This window comes from Gopherus evgoodei, chromosome 10, assembly GCF_007399415.2.
Source record: "Gopherus evgoodei ecotype Sinaloan lineage chromosome 10, rGopEvg1_v1.p, whole genome shotgun sequence".
Lineage (NCBI taxonomy): Eukaryota > Metazoa > Chordata > Testudines > Testudinidae > Gopherus > Gopherus evgoodei.
Window position 1 is genome coordinate 35,134,495 of NC_044331.1, and position 20,226 is coordinate 35,154,720.

At 44.2% G+C, this 20,226-nt stretch overlaps 1 protein-coding gene across 1 annotated transcript in view; it reads right to left on the reverse strand.

Annotated features, from left to right (window-relative positions):
* Nucleotides 1–20,226, reverse strand: part of CIB2 (calcium and integrin binding family member 2) — a 111,232-nt gene that overhangs the window by 2,321 nt on the left and 88,685 nt on the right. The window contains exon 5 of the mRNA XM_030578135.1: nucleotides 19,641–19,836. Coding sequence (XP_030433995.1) covers nucleotides 19,641–19,836 — 196 coding nt within the window. The remainder of the gene's footprint in view (nucleotides 1–19,640; nucleotides 19,837–20,226) is intronic.

Sequence of the window (20,226 nt, forward strand, 5' to 3'; positions counted from 1 at the left end):
TTGGCCCGCTGGGAGGATTTGAGGACTGGCAATGGCCCTAAGGTAAATTGAGTTTGAGACCCCTGCTTTAGGTGACTAATATTCAGCATTGGGTGGGGCCGGTATTATCTTCTGTGGCTAGACTACAGGACAGCATGTTAACTTATTTGCCACTAAACATTATACAACTTCACAAAGCTAGAAGCTACCAGAGCTATTGACAATTAAACATATGGTACACAGAGGTATAGCCTGGTACATCACTGTGTCTAGCTTTTTGATGGGATAGCTAATGAGGTTTGAGAGGTGCTCTGTCTTGTTTAAACCCTTGTCCTTTTTCAACAGGTACAGAGGGCCACAGACTGTGTGGGTTGGGAGGGGGAGGGGGAGAAGGAAGGGACAAGATTTTGGGAGGCAGAGAGCCAAGCTCTGCAGGGTCTCCTTGAACACTGCATTGCTCCTACTTCCCTGCCAATCATGTAGGAACACAGCTGGTGGATTCACCACTACACTAGGAAGGTTCTGCAGCCTCGGGACAGTAGTAATAACAGTCAGTATCATTATTCACATTTTACAGAGGGGGAAACTGAGGCACAGAGAAGTGAAGTGACATGCTTAAGACCCAGCAGGGTGTCGATACCCATGTCTCCTGACTTTTAGTCCAGTGCTTTTATACGCTAGGCTACACTGTTTAGTAATGGCCATGAAATGGCCTGGGAAGAGTTTCTCTCTCTTGGCCTTCAGAGAGAAACCCAACTACTCAAACTGTGTGTTAAATGTCAGTACTTGGGGCATAGTGATGCTATTCTGAGGAGGGAAAGTACTGCCCTTCAAAAAGATTTTCACCATGTTATCATGGATGAACAACTCTGGAAGCCTGGCTTTACAGGGACACTTCTATAGAGGGGGAATGGATAGAAAGGATCACACAGCACAAGTTCAAACTCAAAACCTCAATGTATCATAAGAAAAAAATAGATGCATTTCCCAGTAGTAGTGTCATTTTCCTTTCTCCTTGCAATAAAGCTAAGTAAACACAGGGTGGTAATATGTTCTTAAAGATACAATCAAAGCAGCTTCAGTTATGGAGTTACATAGCAGTAGTGATCTAGTCCAATATTGTCACAACTATGATTTCTAGAGCCCCTTTGCACTGTATTGCAGTTGACCTCCAGAAGTTCTTCAAAATCATTAACCCAAGGCTCAGTCTACCAAGCTGTTCTTTAGAAATTTTAATTAAAGAGACTTTTGGTTCCGGTTCTGGCTGTAAACCAGACTACAGAGTTATACACATGAATGGATGACAAGGTCAGCCAGTTTAGAATGCATCCCTGTCGCTGGAAGATTTCATTAGTCTCTCAGCAATGAGCACTGCGATGTCTAACACTCTCGTGTGTATAAGCCCAAATTCTGCTCTCACATACACTCATGTAAATCTGGAAAAACTCTGCTGATTTCAGTAGTGTTGATCTGGATTTATACCAGTGAAACAGAGAAAAATTTATTCCAGAATACAGTAGAGTAACTGATTCATTCATAATTATGGTGCTGTAGAGGGTGGAGTTACAAACCAAGACCTATGGAATTCAGGGGAATCTTACATTCAAGCTCTGATTCAGACCAGAAATTTGCAAATGGCTTCAATCTTTGTGCTGGACTGAATCAAGACCCTAGTACTGGATTTGAATGTTGTCACCTGAATCTATCTCAAATAGAAAGACAAGAAGAATGCAAACTCGTTCTGGAGTTCATATGACATTGGCAGAATATAAACAAGTTACTGAGACCTGAGGTTGATGGAGCCTTAGCATCATGATCAAGTTCTGAAATGATATCTGTACTTCCATTCCCTGGTATGGTTAAGATCCAGGGCTGGACTCTGCATTTGTACTTGCTAGTTATCTGTAGGACAAGTCCTGTCCTGTCAAGTCCTGTGGTTTTTTGAGGGGGATGGGTGGGGGAGAGGGAATGTCCATATTCCCAGAAATATCTGTTCAGTGAGCCAAATTCAGTCCTGGAATAAGATAGGTGGAACTGAACTGACCTCACGGTGGGAAGGCCTGCTAATACCAGTGCTTAATTTGCCCCAGTAGGTCCTCTGCAGCTTCAGAACATTTCAGGGTCCCTGAAAGGCCAGGTAAGACAGGTCTGTTTGTGTTTCTGTGAGGATTGCATGAGTGGGACCTCTGGGTCTGTCATCAGCCCTATGTTTGAAGTGTATTGAGTGGTTAATCCCCGCTGGTAGTGAGGGGGTGGAGTTAAGTAGAAAAGCTTAGCACAGAAGTCAGTTGCCAGCAAATTCAGCAGGTGAATAGGAGCCGCAAAGAGGGGAATTTAGAGAGGGAATGTGAAAGGCTCTCTTTCTCAGTACAGTTCTACATTCAGTACTGTGATGGCAAGCAATGAAACACTGGTTGTGAGGATTCTGAAAACAAAGTGCTGGCTAGGTAAGTGATATCAGGGCGAAAGTTTTGATTTGGTGGAACGTTACCCATAGAAGATGGACCAGAAGGGGCTGTATAGTTTGGGTGGCCTCCATTCAGAAGAAGAACAATGAACCTTCCAGAGGACAGTCTAGGTAGAATATCCGGGAGGGCATTAAACTCACAACAAAACAAGAGGATGAAAAGTAGGAACAAATGAAACCTCATGTAGTAGAAAATCCTGATGTCAAGAACAAACTTATTCAACCACTGAAGAGAAGAAATTCTTTAAATTGCCTATATCCCAAAGCCAGATGCCTGGGTAATAAACAAGAGGAATTGGAATTGCTCATTTATGAGCACTAATTTGATCTAGTTGGTATTACTGAATCTGGGTGGGAAGAGCCATATGATTAGAATGTTACAATCAATGGTTATGACCGATTAAGGAAGCATCGAGTGGAATAAGGGGACGGGAAGTGGTATTCATAAAAAATGGCATTACCTGTTTCCAAGTCACTGACAACTCACAAGCAAATGATCTTGTACTTCATATAAAGAACAAGACTGGATACTAGTTGGTGTCTGCTACTGAGCACCAAATCACACTAGGGAACAGGATGATTGGCTCTTTAAGCACCTATCTAAAATGTGTAGGAAAAAAAAGTTGCATTATCATGGAGGACTTAAACCTGAATGATATGTACTAACTAGAGGTCTCATGCTGCCAGTACAATTTCCCTACCCACCACCTGGAATATTATAGATGACAATTTTTTAACTCCAAAACTATTGCATCCAACATAGGAAAATTCACTATTAGACCTCTTGACAGATAAAGAGGAAGTGATCACAGAATTAAAAGTTAATGCTTGCTTAGATGAAAGTGATCATGACTTGATTGTATTTGTTACTTGCAAACAGAATAAATCCTCAACCAGTAATATATATACTTGGTGCTTTAAAACAGTGTCTCTCAATCTTTCCAGACTACTGTAGCCCTCTCAGAAGTCTGATTTGTCTCATTTTCACCTCACTTAAAAGCTACTTGCTTACAAAAAAATAGACATAAAAATACAAAAGCGTCACCACACACTATTACTGAAAAATTGCCTACTTTCTCATGTTTACCATATAATTATAAAATAAATCAATTGCTATATAAATATTGTACTTACATTTCAGTACATAGATCAGTATAAACAAGTCATTGTCTGTATGACATTTTAATTTACGCGTACCGTTGGTCGCTTTAAAAGGGCAAAATTTCACAAAGCTGAAAATAATTATGAACCAAATCAAATGGGAGAAAGAATTTAAACAGAAAAATATGAATGATAATTGAGAGCTGTTTAGGAACATTTCACTAGATACTCAAAAAGCTACAATTCCAGAATTGAGAAAGAAGGCCATAATAAATAAATTAAAAAAAAAACAGGCTGGCTTAGAGGTAGTGAAAGCAAAAATAAAAATTAAAAACAATATAACAAATGAAAAAAGAGGAAGTTGATAGCAATGAATATGAACGATAAGCTAGAAACTGCAGAAAACCAATAAGATATGCAAAAAGGACACAGGGAGAATCTATTGCCAACAGAATTAAGGACAGTCATAAGAAATTTTTCAGTGTATCTGGAAAAAAGGAACCCTAACAATGGTATTGGTCCATTACTAGCTGGAACTAGTAGAACTGACAACTGTAATGCAGAAATGTTCAATAAATATTTCTATTCTGACTAGAATATTTGGGAAAAAACCAATGATATATTCATATCAATGGAAGATTAAATATTTTCCACTCCAACAATAGCTAAGGAAATGCTAGACAGTAACTACTGAAGTTAGACATTTTCAAATCAGCAGGTCCAGTTAACTTGCATCCACGAGTTTTTAAAAGAGCTGGCTCAGGAGCAACCTGGACCACTAATGCTGATTTTTAATAACTTTTAAAACTGGGGAAGCTCCAGAGGATTGGAAGAAAGTTAATGTTGTGACAAATAGCTTAAAAAGGTAACCAAGGTGACTTGAATTACTATAGATCTATGGGACTACATCGATTCCAAGTAAAAGAATTGAATGGCTGATATGGGACTTAATTACTAAAGAATGAAAGGAGGGTAATATAATGAACGCCAATCAACATGGGTTTATGGAAAATAGATCACGTCAAACTAGCTTGATATCATATTTGATAAGATTACAACCTTGGTTGATAAAGGTAACAATGTTGACAGAAGTTGGTCCAATAAATGGTACCTCATCCACTGTGTCTGTCTAGATGCTTTTGGTAAGGCATTTGACTTGGTGCCGCTGAAGCTAAACAAATTCAGACTAGAAGTAAAGAACAGATTTTTAACAGTTAGGGTAATGAACCACGGGGACAATTTATCGAGGGCTATAGCGGATTCTAGAATTTTTAAAATCAAGATTGGATGTTTTCCTAAAAGATCTGCTCTAGCTCAATCACAGCTATTGGATTTGAAGCAGGAATTAATCCAAGGAAGCCCTATGGGTGTTGTGCAGCAGCTCTGACTAGATGATCAAAATGGTCTCTTCTGGCCTTAAAAATCTAAATCTATGGCACAGGCAGAGATGGTGCACCCCAGACCAGACCATTAGCCTGGAGACTGTAAAATACAGATTGCATTTGTCAAAGAGCTTCCAAATGATTGGTTTTGAAAAAAGGGATGCTAAACCAGTTTCAGTTAAAACTCCAGGGCTAGCGTGCCTAGTAACTCCCCTAATCCCAATCCCCTTTAGTACTTTCAAATCTAAGTGCCCAGAACCTGCAGCTTCCATGAACAAAGAAAACCCATCTATTGCTTGGGAAAGCATTTTTGTTAGGGCTGGTCAAAACTTTTCCATCACAACTGTTTTTGATGGAAAACAGGATTTTGAGTAAACTAAATTTTGTACAGAAAGCATCTGGTTTCCAGGGAGAAATCACAATGTTTGTCTCAAAAAAAAAAAAGTTTTTAATTGTAGAGTTTTAGGGTTTTTTTTTTTTTTTTTTTTTTTTAAAGACAATAATGTTTCTCCCCCCATTTTTTCAAATTTTTCTGCAATAGCCCTCCTGCTCCCCCAGGTCCCTGACCAGCTTTAGTCTTACATCTTAAGATCTGAAAAATCTGCATTGTGGGACAGATCCTGTGAGAAGCTAAGTGCCTCTCGTGAGGTGGCTTCAGTGGAAGATGAGAGCCCTCAACCTCACACAGGATTGGGACCAAAGTGTAGACTGTTCTGCTTCCAATGGATTAAGGCAGAAGATGAAGGTCCAGAGATGGTACATCTCCCATCAGGATATATTCTTTTTATCCTCTCTATTGTTTCCCTGTCTGGTTTTGGCAGCTCTGGCGTGTTGCTAATATCATGTTTTTCTCAAGACCCGTTTCAAATTGCTATGCTGTGTATCAACCTCAGGCTTTAAAATAAGTTTAAGCTTCCATGATGATTTATAAAACAATTTCCTGTGGAAAACGTAACCAGTCTTGTAGAACAGAACACTTAGCCAGTGCCAGTTCAGAGTGCTAATGCTTCCATTAAGCTACAAGGAGGCTCTTAATGATAACATTTTTGAGTGAAATAAACCCAGTGGGATCAAATTTTCTGAACTAGCAACTGTCACTATCATTTACAACTTATTCAGCTTCTGGGATAGTAGCCAAGAATGCATATTTCCTCTGCCCTGGTCAGAGATTATAGCTGAGTTTTCTCAAAGTATTAAAAAAAATCATTTCCTCAGCACAGGAGTGCAAATCAGGCAATACACTTTACTGCATCTTCATCTCCTTGACAGCAATACAAAGCTTGGAAGACTGTCTCTAGGAGATTAAACCCACACAGTGTCATTAAATAAAGGTTTGCAAATGGAAAAACGAGAGAAAAAAGTCACTATGTTATGAGTGAACTTCAGCCGGTATCAGGACAAATGCTGGGCCCTTGTGCCAAAGATAATGACTGTACTATATGTACAAGCGCATAACTGTATGGCATGGCTTAAAAAATCCATGGTTGGTTGTATGTGCAAGAGCAAATATTTAAAAACACTCTCCTGCATCTGAATATAAAACTGGCCTTCACCGTTTTCCCAACAGGCAGCATAGGGATGATATAACCATCACTTGTATAATTATGCAACTGGCTTCATTTTAATGATAATGATGCTTTGTACTTATAGATTCATAGATTCTAGGACTGAAAGGGACCTCATGGCAGGACCAAATACTGTCCCTGATAGACATTTATCTAACCTACTCTTAAATATCTCCAGAGATGGAGATTCCACAACCTCCCTAGGCAATTTATTCCAGTGTTTAACCACCCTGACAAGAACTTTTTCCTAATGTCCAACCTAAACCTCCCTTGCTGCAGTTTAAACCCATTGCTTCTTGTTCTATCCTTAGAGGCTAAGGTGAACAAGTTTTCTCCTTCCTCCTTATGACACCCTTTTAGATACCTGAAAACTGCTATCATGTCCCCCCTCAGTCTTCTCTTTTCCAAACTAAACAAACCCAATTCTTTCAACCTTCCTTCATAGGTCATGTTCTCAAGACCTTTGATCATTCTTGTTGCTCGTCTCTGGACCCTCTCCAATTTCTCCACATCTTTCTTGAAATGCGGTGCCCAGAACTGGACGCAATACTCCAGTTGAGGCCTAACCAGCACAGAGTAGAGTGGAAGAATGACTTCTCTTGTCTTAGCACCTTTCACAGGAGGTTCTCAAAGTGTTTCAGAAGTGAGGCCCCAATTTTTCAGAACAAGAAAGTGTGACAGAAATTATGAGACTTACCACAGGCCACACAATGAACCAGTGGAAGTGTCAGGAACAGAACCCAGGAGTCTCGAGTTTCTGACTCTAATCACCTGAAGGATTTGCTTTCTTGGAAGGGGAGGGGGGTGAGAAATAGGAGGCGGGGTCCTTTGTCACTGACACTAGATCAGTAGATGAAACCAGTATAACCAGCATATTCAAAAGGGATCAGACATTAAGTGCCAAATTTGAAATACCTTGGGCTAGATATTCAGAGATGCTGAATGCCCATAGACTCAGTGGAAGTCACTGAAAACTGCAGGCACTTAGGATCTCTGAACATCAGGTTCAAGAAGGACCACAATTTTCAGAAGTGGCCCTGGATTTTGGGTGCCTCAGTTAGAGATCCTTTGTGCCTAATTTTCAGAGATGCTGACCAACCAAAACTACAGCGGAAGTCAATGGGTGCTCAGGCATCTCTAAAAACAAGGGCTAATGTGTGTCTCAAATTGAGTATTAGAAAATGGAGGCACACAAAATCAGTGGTATCTTTGCAAATGTGGCTGTATCTGTACATGGTTGGGTAGGTATTTCCTCCATGGATCTGGAGAACTTCACAGGAGCATTTTTATAAAGAGAAAAATGTTTTACTACCACACTCCAATATTATGAAGATAGTTGCCACTTACAGGACCATTACTGCCTGTGGCACTGGATAGAGAAGAGAACCAGAGGCCATAAATGGAGTTTGAGATAAATTCAGTCCAGAGACAGGAAATATTGTTCCATTCAGTGAGCAGTAAATGTTTGGAATGGCCAATCAAGATTGTTATACCAGAAATAATTGAGATCAATGAATAAGCAAACATTTAATGTTGGGGAAAATCAAAGGCAATGCTTCTTAGGGCAAATTGCTGTCTTTCCTGTGTGTAAGTCCACACAGAGAGAAATGCCTCACTGTCATAGGTATATTGCTACCTAAGTGATTAGTCAGAGTATTTTTTACATGGATTAAGAGTTTGTACTGTAACTTGATAATCCAGTCTGAGTAATGGGCTGCACATAGTTGAGCTGCCTGTCACACGATGACTGGCCCCTTTAAGAAGGAGCAGGGCCAATGCACTGTTCAGCTGACCCCAGTTAAGTTTAAAAGAGTGCATCTGGGCCTAGTGAGTGAAAATCAGGGAGCTGAAAGAATCAGGAGCAACAAGCCGGCTTGCAGAATCCCCTGGACGGGAGGCAAGACTCCAGGTGTGGCAGTGGGGTCTCTGTGAGCTGGGGAGAAGACCAGCTTGTTAAATGTGATGGAAACTGTGGGCAGACAATTGGTCTCTGGAAGTGAGGGGAGATTGAAGCCTCTGCACACTGACTAATACCCCACCCATTTTGGGTGACCAGGCAAGGTGGAGGAGGCGATAAATTGTTGGTAAGGGCACAGTGGCAGCAGAAACAGAAACGGCCCCAGCCCGAGCCCAGGCTCCTTCAGTTAATGGAGAGCCTCCAGAAACAGCAGGAGGCACATCTGCCATTCAACAGCGGTGGCAAGAGGCTCATTTTTAGCAACAAGAATGGTTACAGCAGTGGCTGGCCCAAGAGACTCTGGGGAATTTGGTTGGTATTAGAGAGGATAGCTTAGGGTTGCCAACTGTCTAATCGCACAAAACTGAACACCCTAGCCCTGCCCCTTCCCCAAGGCCAAGCCCCCTTCCCTGAGGCCCTGCCTGCCACTCACTACATTTCCCTTCCCTCGGTGGCTCACTCTCCCACACCCTCACTCACTTTCACTGGGCTGGGGTGGGAATTGGGGTGTGGGGGATGTGAAGGCTCTAATTTGGGGGGTGGGCTCTGGGGTGGGGCCAGAAATGAGGGGTTCAGGGTGTGGGAGGGGGCTCCAGGCTGCGGAAGGGAGTTGGGATGCAGGTGAGGTGAGGGCTCCATCTGGGGATGCTGGCTCTAGGGTGGGGCGGGGATGAGGGGGTTGGGGTACAGAGGGGGCTCCAGGCTGGAGGTGAGGCAGAGGGGTTCAGGGTGTGGGTAGGGGCTTCAGGCTGGAGAAGGGAGTTGGGATGCAGGTGGAGTGAGGGCTCCATCTGGGGGTGTTGGCTCTGTGGTGGGGATGAGGGGTTTGGGGTGCAGAGGGGGCTCCAGGCTGGGGATGAGGCAGAGAAGTTTAGGGTGTGGGAGGGGGCTCTGGGCTGGGGCAAGGAGGTGGGGTGCCGGTGGGATGAGGGCTCCATCTGGGGGTACAAGCTCTGGGGTGGGGCTGGGGATAAGGGGTTTGGGGTCCAGGAGGGGGCTTTGGGTTTGGGGGGCTCAGGGCTGGGGCAGAGGGTTGGAGAATGGGCTTACCTCTGGCGGCTCTCTGTCAGTAGTACAGTGTGGAGTCAGGACAGGTAGGGACTAGCCTTAGCTCCGCAGCACTGCCGACCGGACATTTAACGGCCTGGTTGGCAGTGCTGACTGGAGCTGCCTGCCAGATCCTTTTTCGACTGGGTATTCCAGTCAAAAACCCTAGGGTAGCTTGAGCTGGCTGATCCTTGGACTGGCAAAGCTGAGGTCAGGAGAAGATGCAGAGGCCACCCTATGTACCTTCTAGTTAGTGCCCAGTGCAGTGGATTGGGAAAAATTCACGGGGGCATCCCACATAGCATGGTTTGACAGGTGAGGGGCTGGCAGCCTACCAAGCGCTGAGCAATAAGCAGGTGCTCCTATCCTGTGGTGAAGGCTGCTGTCTTAGACAGATTGGGACTGAATCTGGAGGCATACCAGCACTATTTTTGGGCTGAGTCATTCCTGTGGAGGGCATGAACATGGGTAGTGGACCTGGTTGCCTAGTGGTTATGCCCAGAGACTAGTTCCACAGAGAAAATTATGGACTGAGTGGTCCTGGAGACATTTTTGAAGGCCTTTTCCATCAGACCCCAGAACTGGGTAAGTTTCCAGACTGGCTTAGTGTGTGAGGCACTCAAAAGAAGCCTATTTTGAAGCCAAAGAAGCAGAACGGTGTGGCAAAATAGGGGTAGCCAGTCCAGGGAGACAAGAGAGTCAGAGCCAATAAGCTGCAAGAAGCAGGAGCAGCAGGAATTCCCTGGCAGAGGTTTCCAGACTCTCTGAGGAGGCAAGGTGGTGGGGAAAAAGAGCTCCCAAGAAGAAAGCCTTGGGTAGCAGTGCTCAGTAAGCAGAGCATAGAACATTCCTGCAGGAAGCCCTGAAGCAGAGAAGACTGAGAAAAGAGGGAGAATCCCCTGGGAATGGTAGCCCAGAGTCTGCTGAGAAACTGATTTTGTTCATTTAGGAAAATAAAATTGCCTGGGAAAGGACTGTGTAGCAGTGGATCCTATGTGAGCTGGGGAGAAGGCTAGCTTGTTACACTGCCCCATAAACAGGGCAGGGTCCCAGTTTCCCCCTCTGTAACCATTCAGTTAGGCTAGTCAGTGAGTTGAAAGTGTGGAGTCTTGGCTCTGCCCTTTCTCCACCCATGCCTGCCCACTCTCTGCCCATGTGTGTGGGAGAGGTACCGGCAACCCTATGGTTTCTCCTTACCCTGCAGAGTTCATGATTGAGCCCTTGGAGATTGCAAGCAAAGGCAGAACAAAAACACTGGAAGCTTTGCAATCAGACTGCAGATGTAAGAATTGCAAGCTTCTGCTGCACTGCTATCAAATAGCAGGCTCCAGCCTAGGTTCTGAAGGGACCATCAGAGAGAGCTGTTTAGTCTCAGTGACCCATTCAGTTCTTGGTCTCCCTATTGTGATGGTAGTTTGTGAAGTAGATCCCTACCCCATTGTTGGTTGAATCTCAGTGCCTCATATTAAAAATACACTTCCGCAGATTTTCAAAACCAAGGGTAAAACAACTGAGAACACAGAGTTCAGTATAAGACTCAAGTATGACCAGGATACAGAGCACACTGGAGGAGTAAGGTAATGAAGACCTCTAATAAATGCCTCCTGTTGTATAAACAGATCAGGTACAGACCCTGAGAACCAGTCAATACAATACAAGAAGTAATGAAGGTAACAAGGGGATATACAGAGGCATCCAAATGGTAACTTAGAAAAGGCAAGTCACAACAATGCCAATTTCTCTCTCTTAAAGGGGAAAATGATACCTTCCACAAAATGTGCATCGAAAAAATGACAAGGGCCATACTAATCTGAGATGCATATGACTGAGTATGTAGAATAGCAGCCCTAGACCCAAAAGCAGTCAAGGATTTTTTGAGACATTCTGTGTAGTGATGACACACTCATGCCACAGTCTATATAGTACAGGAAGTATCAGAGTGAAGTATTGCACCATGGTTTGGTGACAGCAGAGAAGGGGGAGCAGCTGGCCACCCAATGTTTCATAAAACCTTATACAGTGTCAAAGAACCAGTCCAATGGAATGTTACTATATTGTACACAGAAGGTGCAGCAGGTGTCATCTGTTAAATAAAAAGCTTCAGTACCACTGAAAACCTAGAATAGAACTGGATCTTTAGCCAATGAAATGGAAGCTGCCAGTCAACTTACTGTCCACTCTGTCTATCATTAGTATACAAACTTTGAGCACTAGTCCCTGTTCAATGCACATCTACATCTTATTGACACTAAGCAAGTTTTGTGAGATTCAGCATGATTGGTCATCGCATTTCAATAGGAGTGCCAAGGAGAGACTGGGGAGGATGTGCGCAGTTTGGGACAGAGGTGCACTAAGAGGAGAGGCTAGGGTCAGTTGTTCAACATGTGCTGGCAGTATGCTTTGCTGTGGTTAGTAATAATATAATTCCCTTATTTCAGTGAATAATTAAACATGCCAAGTCCAGCTACAAAAAATAATGCAAACAGCAGTAAGGTAGGCATAGCTTTTAGAAACAATACTAATGATGCATCATACTCATGTTCTCACAGTCTCAAAAACCTAGCGAGATGAATTTCGTGGAGTGTGAACGCTCAGCTTCCACCTTTGAACATGCCCATCAATGTGTGTTCCAGGTTCCATTTAAAACAGAAGGAAACTATTTTCCAGTCTGGATTGTGACGGAGTGTGGGGGAGTCCAGCCCCGCACCCCTCTTCCTGGGACTCACAGTGACTTTCAGCCAGCCAGTAAACCTAAACAGAAGGTTTATTGGACAACAGGAATGAAGGACACAGCAGAGCGTGTACGCACAACCAGGACCCCTCAAGTCCTTCTGGGGTTCAGGGAGCTCAGTCGCCAGCTTGGGATTCCCTGAATTCCAACCACCCAGCCCCAAACCAAAACTGAACTCACCCAACTCCCTCCAGCCGGTCCCCTCCTTTGTCCAGCTTCCCAGGCAAAGGTGCTGAGACCCCTTCCCCCTGCCTAGCTCTGGTTACAGGCTGAGCGCATGCCCCTCACCTAAAGTCACCCCCTGCTCTCCCATCCCCCACACAGACAGTCCCTACCCCATCACATGGATGCAGATCAGACAGCAGAAATCTCATGAACCCCTACCCTATGCCAGATTCATCCTCATGCCTGAATCCTGAACCTTTCAACCATCTCTGCTGCTAAGTGTAAACAAAGACTTGTGAAGCTGCTGAATGTCTCTTAATGATCAAACAATAAAGCAGCAGATAAAGGCGACTCCAAGTTCAGAATGCAGCCTGGCTTGCTTAGAAGAGGCTCCTGGGAACTGTCTGTTTCATTTCCTGTAGCCATTACATGGTGGCTCTAAGAGAAACCACTGAGAAAACACAGCATGCAGCCTCCTCTTGGCCCTGAGACTGCACATGCATTTGTATCAGTGTTGCACAACAGAGGATTTAAATACAGAAGAGATCAGCTGCAAGGCTCAGGGTCAGAAGCTATGAGTCAGATGGCTTTTATGAGAGACTAGAAGGAAGTCCATCACTTCAGGGCATGCCTCATCATGAACACTTAAGTCTGAGCACTGCAAGACTCCTTCTACAGACTCTTCCCTTGGGAAAGCGAGGATCCTGTGGCTCATTCAACCTGCAACCAAAGCACCACCAGAGGGGCCAGCATTAAGTCATCTTTATGCTGCCCAGAGGCCAGATGGGGCTAGCCTTGCCCTAGAATAGATATACAGCTGGCTGCCTATGGCTCTGTGAGACCACCGTGGAAGCAGGGCATCACTGGGACAGAAGTGGTTATTAAAGTGGGGATTGGGGTGGAAAGGAGGAGGATAGCTAACATAGTCCTTTGAGCCGTCAGTATTGTCAGAGATCCCTTGTTCTCCCCTAGCTTTCGCTTTATACCTCCTGTGTTACTGTTTAACTGTGTACTGGGTCTTCCATCCATCTGCTCTCTCACCTACATCCACAGTTCAATTCCCACCAGCAAGCCACCCACTCACTCCCTTGCCACCATCCCAAAATGCCACACGCTGTGGCAAAAAAAAGAAAGGGTGCAGGGACTCTATGGCTACAGTGACAAACATTCCACTGCCTCATCCTCTCTCAGGAACTGCTGGGATTGTATAGCATCCTCAGCTGCCTTTGAGTTCTAGGACAGCAGTTTGCAAGTCTCCACTGTACAGCTGTAAAGAAAGTGGAGGCACAAGCTGCCTATAAAACTACAGCCTCTACAGAGCCCTCATGCCTGCCCTCATCCCTCGTAGCTGATTCATTCTCTCTACCAGATTTCCATGTATAGTTGCAGCATTTCCTACTGTAAGGGAAAAAACAATGAATCTACATGGAGAAATTTACAAAGGAGTTTTTTGTTTTTTTTAAACTGAGTTAAGAATTAGAATGCTATCTATTATTTCAGAGGACATGCTCAACTGCCTGGGTACCTGGTACTAAAATTGCTCAAACTGATACACTTGATTAGTCAAGTGATGCCTGACATGCAGCCTTTAATGTATAAGAGACTCTCTCGTTGACACTGTGGCAGCTTCTCTTGAGTTGGTACATTGTCAATGACCTTCTTCAAGTGATGTCCCTGTGGGTATGCAGCACTCAGTTCCCAGTCAGTATGAGTGGAATACAGCATAAAATTTCATTGGAGTGTGACATGTTTCAAATTTTGTGTGCTGAATAAATACATGTAACTGCTGTGTGTCCTCCAGGCTACTTACAAGTCATAAAACTAACCAGTGGTGCCAAGATTAACAGTCCAAATTTGGCTTTACCTGTTTTTTATCTCTTACAATACAAGTGTTTGTAAAGTCCATGTAATTCTCTAGACATATATTTTCTCCCCAAGTTCCCTTGTTCTGTTGTTCTTTTTAAAATCAATGCCACCAGTCCAGTCAGTGCACACTAACAAAATGCTCTATGTCTGAACAAAGAGTTGTGGGGAAAACATCTCAGATTCAAGTTAACAAGGGGCAATTATTATTAGGGACAGATGAGCCCAAGCCTCAAAGCTCAGGGCCAAAACAAAAGAGAGGAAGAATTCATACTTGGGGCTTTGGTAATACAAATAGGGTCTGAATCTAAATCTGATCTTCCTCAAAATTTGGAGTATTTAGGTCTGTGGTCTTGGTTCAGTCCCGTCTGAAACATTACTGGTATAATTCAGTCCTCCCAGCACAAAATCTGAGGAACTAGGGAAGGGTGGAATTTACCCATCTACAGGCATTTGTGGTCACAAAAGTGCAGCTCCTATGGCTCCATTTCCAACCTCCACCCCACCCTGCCCCATAGGCCTTTTTAGCAGTGATTATTTGTTAGGAGGACACTTGAATGGCTGCTCCACTCACACCCCGAAGACAGACAGTGTTATATCGAGGTAGAGGTGTATGAACAAGTGGAAGCTCTGCCTTTTCACAAGGTTCCTTTAAATATGAAACATGCAAGGGAAAACATGCATGGTTTGCAGAAGTCCAATATGTTGGAAAAACTAGTATGTGTGAGCTAAATTGATTTTGATTCTGATTTTAAGCTCAACTTTCCCTTCTTTGCTTAAAGGGCATCTTTCTTGCTCAGTAATAGGCCCAAGTAGCGTTTAGAAAACAAAAGAAAATCAATTGCCAAAAAACAAAACAAAAAACAAAAGTAACTACAGATCCAGAAAAGAGTGCAGTATTTAATTATTTTAATTGGTTCTGTATTACCAGTATGAATTATACAGTTGCTGTAGTCTCTGGCTTTAATTTCATGAGGACAAATTACCACAATGTTTTCATATATATTCATAAATCATGACTAAGACTAAGATTTAGTCGTGGGTATTTTTAGTAGAAGTTATGGACAGATCAGGGGCAATAAACAAAAAGTCATGGCCCCATGACCTGTCCATGACTTTTACTAAAAATACCCATGACTAAATCTTACCTGCTGGGAGGGGAGCGCTCCTGAAGACTGCTGATGGGGAGGGGAAGGGGGCAGCGCAGGGTGATGTTTCTGCTGGAGCGGGGCAGCCAGGCACCTCCCCCTGGCTACCGCTGGAGTGGGGTTGGCCCAGGGCTCTGCTGCTGCTGGGGGGTGGAAGGCTGGCCTGTGGACCTGCAACTGCCGGTCCGGGTGGGAGGTGGCCTGGGGCCCCACAGCCCCGTCACTGCTGGTCCAGGCAGGGGATGGCCTGGTGTCCCATTGGTCCTGGCAGGGGGCGGTCTGGGGTCCCACTGCCACCGGTCCTGGACCGCTGCTCCAGGGCAGTGCCAGGGACCAACTGCCTGGGGCTGCCAGAGCAGCAGCCAGTGTGGCTGGCCCAGGGCTTCCCAAGGTGCTGGGTGGTCCTGGAGTTAGCAGCACCAGCAGGCTGCAGAAGTCATGGAGGTCCCAGAAAGTCATGGAATCTGTGACTTCCGTGACCTCCATGACAGACTCACAGCCTTAATCATGACTTACATTCAATAAATTATGCCAATGAATATAATTAATCCAGCCCCAACAGGCCCTGAAAAACTTATTGTTACATATTTCCCATTTCTGTTCCAGAAAGAGGATGGTCTTTAGTTTAATTCTTTTCTCTACCAGCCCTAAACGTTCTATAATTTAAAAAATCAATATAAGTTGAGGGCCTAATTCCATTAGGTGCCGGGCATCCTTATCTCCTCATGACTACAGTGGGAACTGAGGGGAATCTGCCCTTCACAGGAGGTTCTCTGCATCTCATAGCACTGGGCCTTTTGTTAGCCAGCCCTCCCTCTCCAAAAAAGTCAGGTCTTTTCTTATCAGAGTAAGCACTGCCCTTTCAGATCCCAGAGCGTGTTCTTCAGATAATACAGCATTTTGCAGGCCCAGTGGGCGTAGCAATGCTGAGTAGATACCTCAAGCCCATCTGTAAACAAAGGAGTTCCATTTCATTTTAAAAGCTTTTGTGCTCAGAGCAGGATTTAGACAAAATGACTGTACTCTGCCTGTGCTAGTGCTCCCACTGTTGATTCCACTGATGAAAGTACTGGTGCACAGTAGGGAGATATCTTTTACTCATAGGTTTTATGGTCCCCCTGTTATCATAGAGGACCAGCATGTTGTAAAAAAGTTAATAAATTGAGGGACCTCTGGATAGGAGATCATTTTCTGCTAAAGGGCTTGCAGTCTTGTATCTCTGGGCTCACATTAGCTGTGCCAGATCCATCTCCAGAGAGAGAGTGCAGAAAGAAAAAAAAGAAAAGGAAGAAAAAGGTCAGTGTAACTCTTCTGCAGGGAGAGGGAACAGTCTGAGTTACTCACCTGCCAGTACTGGAGCAGGCCCAGAGCAAGCTGGGGCTGAACAGAGAGAGAGCAGAGAAGGCTTGAAGAAGGGCTGTGAGAGCAGGAAAAGCTCCAGCCTAGAGAAGAGATGACAAGGGCAAAAAGAGGGAGAACACAGAAAAATAAACTCTGCAACACGAAGCCCTAGAGAGAGCCCATGGAGAACTGCAGCACGGAGCTCTAGAAACAGAAAAGGGGGGGGGGCAGCTCTACAGGGACAGAGAGACAGATCAAACTACCTTAAAGGACAGAAGCAGCATACATAGAGTCTGAAGCAGAATAAGGACAATGAACTAATGTCTCCCATAACAACTGCAGATGCTGTAACTGTTGATAAATCAGTGCGGCCAAAATGGATACACCATTTTGAGCAGTTTCATGTGGCATCAGAATGTGTAACCAAGAAAAGAGCCATGACAGATAGGGTTACGGAGTTGCCAATTCCCCGATTGTGACAGTGCTGAACGTGGTGAAAAAGAATCCAGAAAAAGGAAAAGTCCACAGTAGATTGGACAACAGAGCTGCCAATGGCTGATCGTGGCAGTATTGTAAAAAAGTAAAAAAGAGCCAGAGAAAGTGAAGCCCATGACAGTCAGGACTGTGGAGCAGCAGATATTGGCATGTGGTACTGGTCAGAATGAAGTTTCTGCTCCTCTGCTGCCACATCCTACTGAGGAGCAGTTTAATGAAGATCATAGACCACTATTGGATTAATCAGCAAGTTTAACAGACAAGTGTTTAAATGTAGGAACTTTGATGCCAGCCTTACTACAGAGGAACCTTCATATTCAGAACCCCAGAAAATAGTGAATTTAGGGATTCTCACAGTTAAGCATCTACTCATGATGGAAGATACCACTTGGGCTGCTTCTACCCGACAATTTTTTATAATAAGTACTGAGATGTCTACTATACAGCGCCATTTTGAAATTCATCAAGAGGAAGGGATAGTGATCTCGCATATGGCTGTTGCTGGAGTGGGAATCTGGTTTGCCTGGAAGTCTGGATCTACACTCCACATATTCCACAATGAAACAGTCATCTCCAGGACATTAACACTGTCATAGTCCTCTATACAATATATCATCAGGATAGCAATGTGTTTCTGTGACTGTTTTACTGTGCCATGGATCATGTTATTTGGAACAAATCTGGGCATTTCAGTAGCACTACCAGTTCCTTGTTAGCAGAGAATTCCAAGAAGAACTGGAAGGGACTGGTATCCCTTTATGAACATAATGGCTAAGTTAAATTCCTTATAATGGCTACAACTATAAACAACAAAAACAAATCTAGAAACAGTCTGCCCTCTCATTCAGGATCTAAAGATGATGACCAAAAACTGTCCTGCACAGTGAAAGACCAAGTTCCCCTAAGTAATACTCATGGCAATGCAATTGGGCTAGGAGTTTCCATAGAGGTCCATTACTCAAAGAAAGAATGTGTCTACATCATTTGGGTCTCTAACATTTTCTCATGGAACAAATTTCCTAGAACACAGGTGTCACAAGGTGAGCTGTCCCTTTAAGGGGATTGGGGATTCAGCCTCATCTGTGGCAGGTATAGCTTGCCTCCTCAGCTGGAGGGAATGAGAGAGCATAAGGGTGATGTAACTAGGAATCAGGTCTGCTGGGAGATAGGACAGTGGTCATTCAGGGAGAACAGAGCTGGAAGTGAGTGTACCATTGAAGAGCAAGCAGCGAGACAGGGAGGAGGCCAGTCTAAATATACAAGAAGAGGTCTGAGAAAGGAAAGAGAGGGCTACAGGGCTCAGCTGCTTAAAATCTGGCATGGGTTCCCCTCATGCAGCTGCCTTGTGAGGTGGTACAGCCATCCCTGACAACAATGGCAACTTCTGCACGCACACACCCCGCCCAAGCTAGAGCCTGCAACCAGTTCCCAAACTCCCTCCCAGAGCCCACACCCCTCACCCCCCTCCTGCCCCAAACTCCCTCCCAGAGCCTGCACCCTGTACTCCCTCCCGCACCCCAACCTTCTGCCTCAGTCTGGTGAAAGTGAGTGAGGGTGGGGGAAAGTGAGTGACAGAGAGAGGGGGGATGGAGAGAGCAGTGGTGGGGCCTCGGAAAAGGGACAGGACAGGGGAGGGGCAAAAGTCTTTGGGTTTGCGCGATTAGACAGTTGGCAACCCTACCGAGCAGCATATGGAAGCCCTGGTTGTGCTGGAAGAGCTCGCTGGGCACCAGCAGTGTAGGCGCAGCACCACCCAAATGTCAGGCGGACGGCATCTGCGCAGACGTGGCTTGTGCGTGCATGGGGGCCCATTGACTGTTCTGGGGCCTGGAACTGCTGTCAGTGGACCTGCCTGAGGACAGTATCATTTGAGCTTTTAAAAGATCAAAACATCTAATAAAATATCTAAGAAAATCAAATGCAAAGATAATCAAAACTCATTGAGTTCTTGGTCTTCAAATAGTCAGTAAAGTAAGGGATTTCTGGGTGGAGGTCATTCCCTAGTTTGCAGCTGAAGGACTTGGGTTCAGATCCTCCAAAGGTATTTGTGCATCTAACTCTCATTGAAATTAATAGGAGTTAGGTTTCTAAATACCACTGAGGATCTGAGCCCAGGGGTGTCTTTCCGCTTACACTATACTTTAGGAGATTTTCCAGAATAATAATAAATAATAATAATAATGAATAATAATATAAAAAGGCAAGTATAGGCAAGGCATTGATCCTGGAGAAAGTGCAGAGACCTTGGCTGAACACCAGGGCAGACATGTAAATAAAAAACCCTAAGCATTGCTGCTTTTCTGTCCTCAAAAGAGGATAAACTGTAACTCAGCCTTAGAGCCTGTCAAATGTTACTCCAGCATGTCAACATTTGATAGTTTTTAAGGCAATTCTTATACCTGAGAAAGTCTGGTGCTTTGGAAATCATATTTTCAAAGTCTGCAAATGCTAGTTTCCCATCACCATCCATATCAGCTTCTTCTATCACCTTCTCACAAACTAGAGTGATTTCTTCTGCTGTTAGCTCTTCCCGTGTCAGCTTGTTGAGGGTTTTTTCAAGGTCAGATTTACAAATGAAGTTATCTGTGTTAAAATCTAAACAAGAAAAGGAAGAAAGAAAAGAAGATTGTCAATACCTCTCTCCAGATTAATTTACTCTAACAAAATGTGTACAAAAGAAAACAGTTTAAACAAGTGTTTATGTATGTCTTCAACCCCAGCAAACTTGGGGCCAATTTCTCTCACAACAGGTAACTCCCATTTATTTCAACAGGACTTGATTCTGTACGGTACAAGCAAGCACTAGGCCAGCATTCAGAAGATGCTGTACTTGACCAAATATGGAGCATTTCCATCTAATTCAAATCCAAAGCTCTTGGTCAACATCTGGATTCTCCCAAAGACACCTGACCCAGTTTCTGTGGCAAGTGACAGCGTGTATATATATATCTGTTTAGTAGAGCTTATATTCTCTGTGGGTCAACC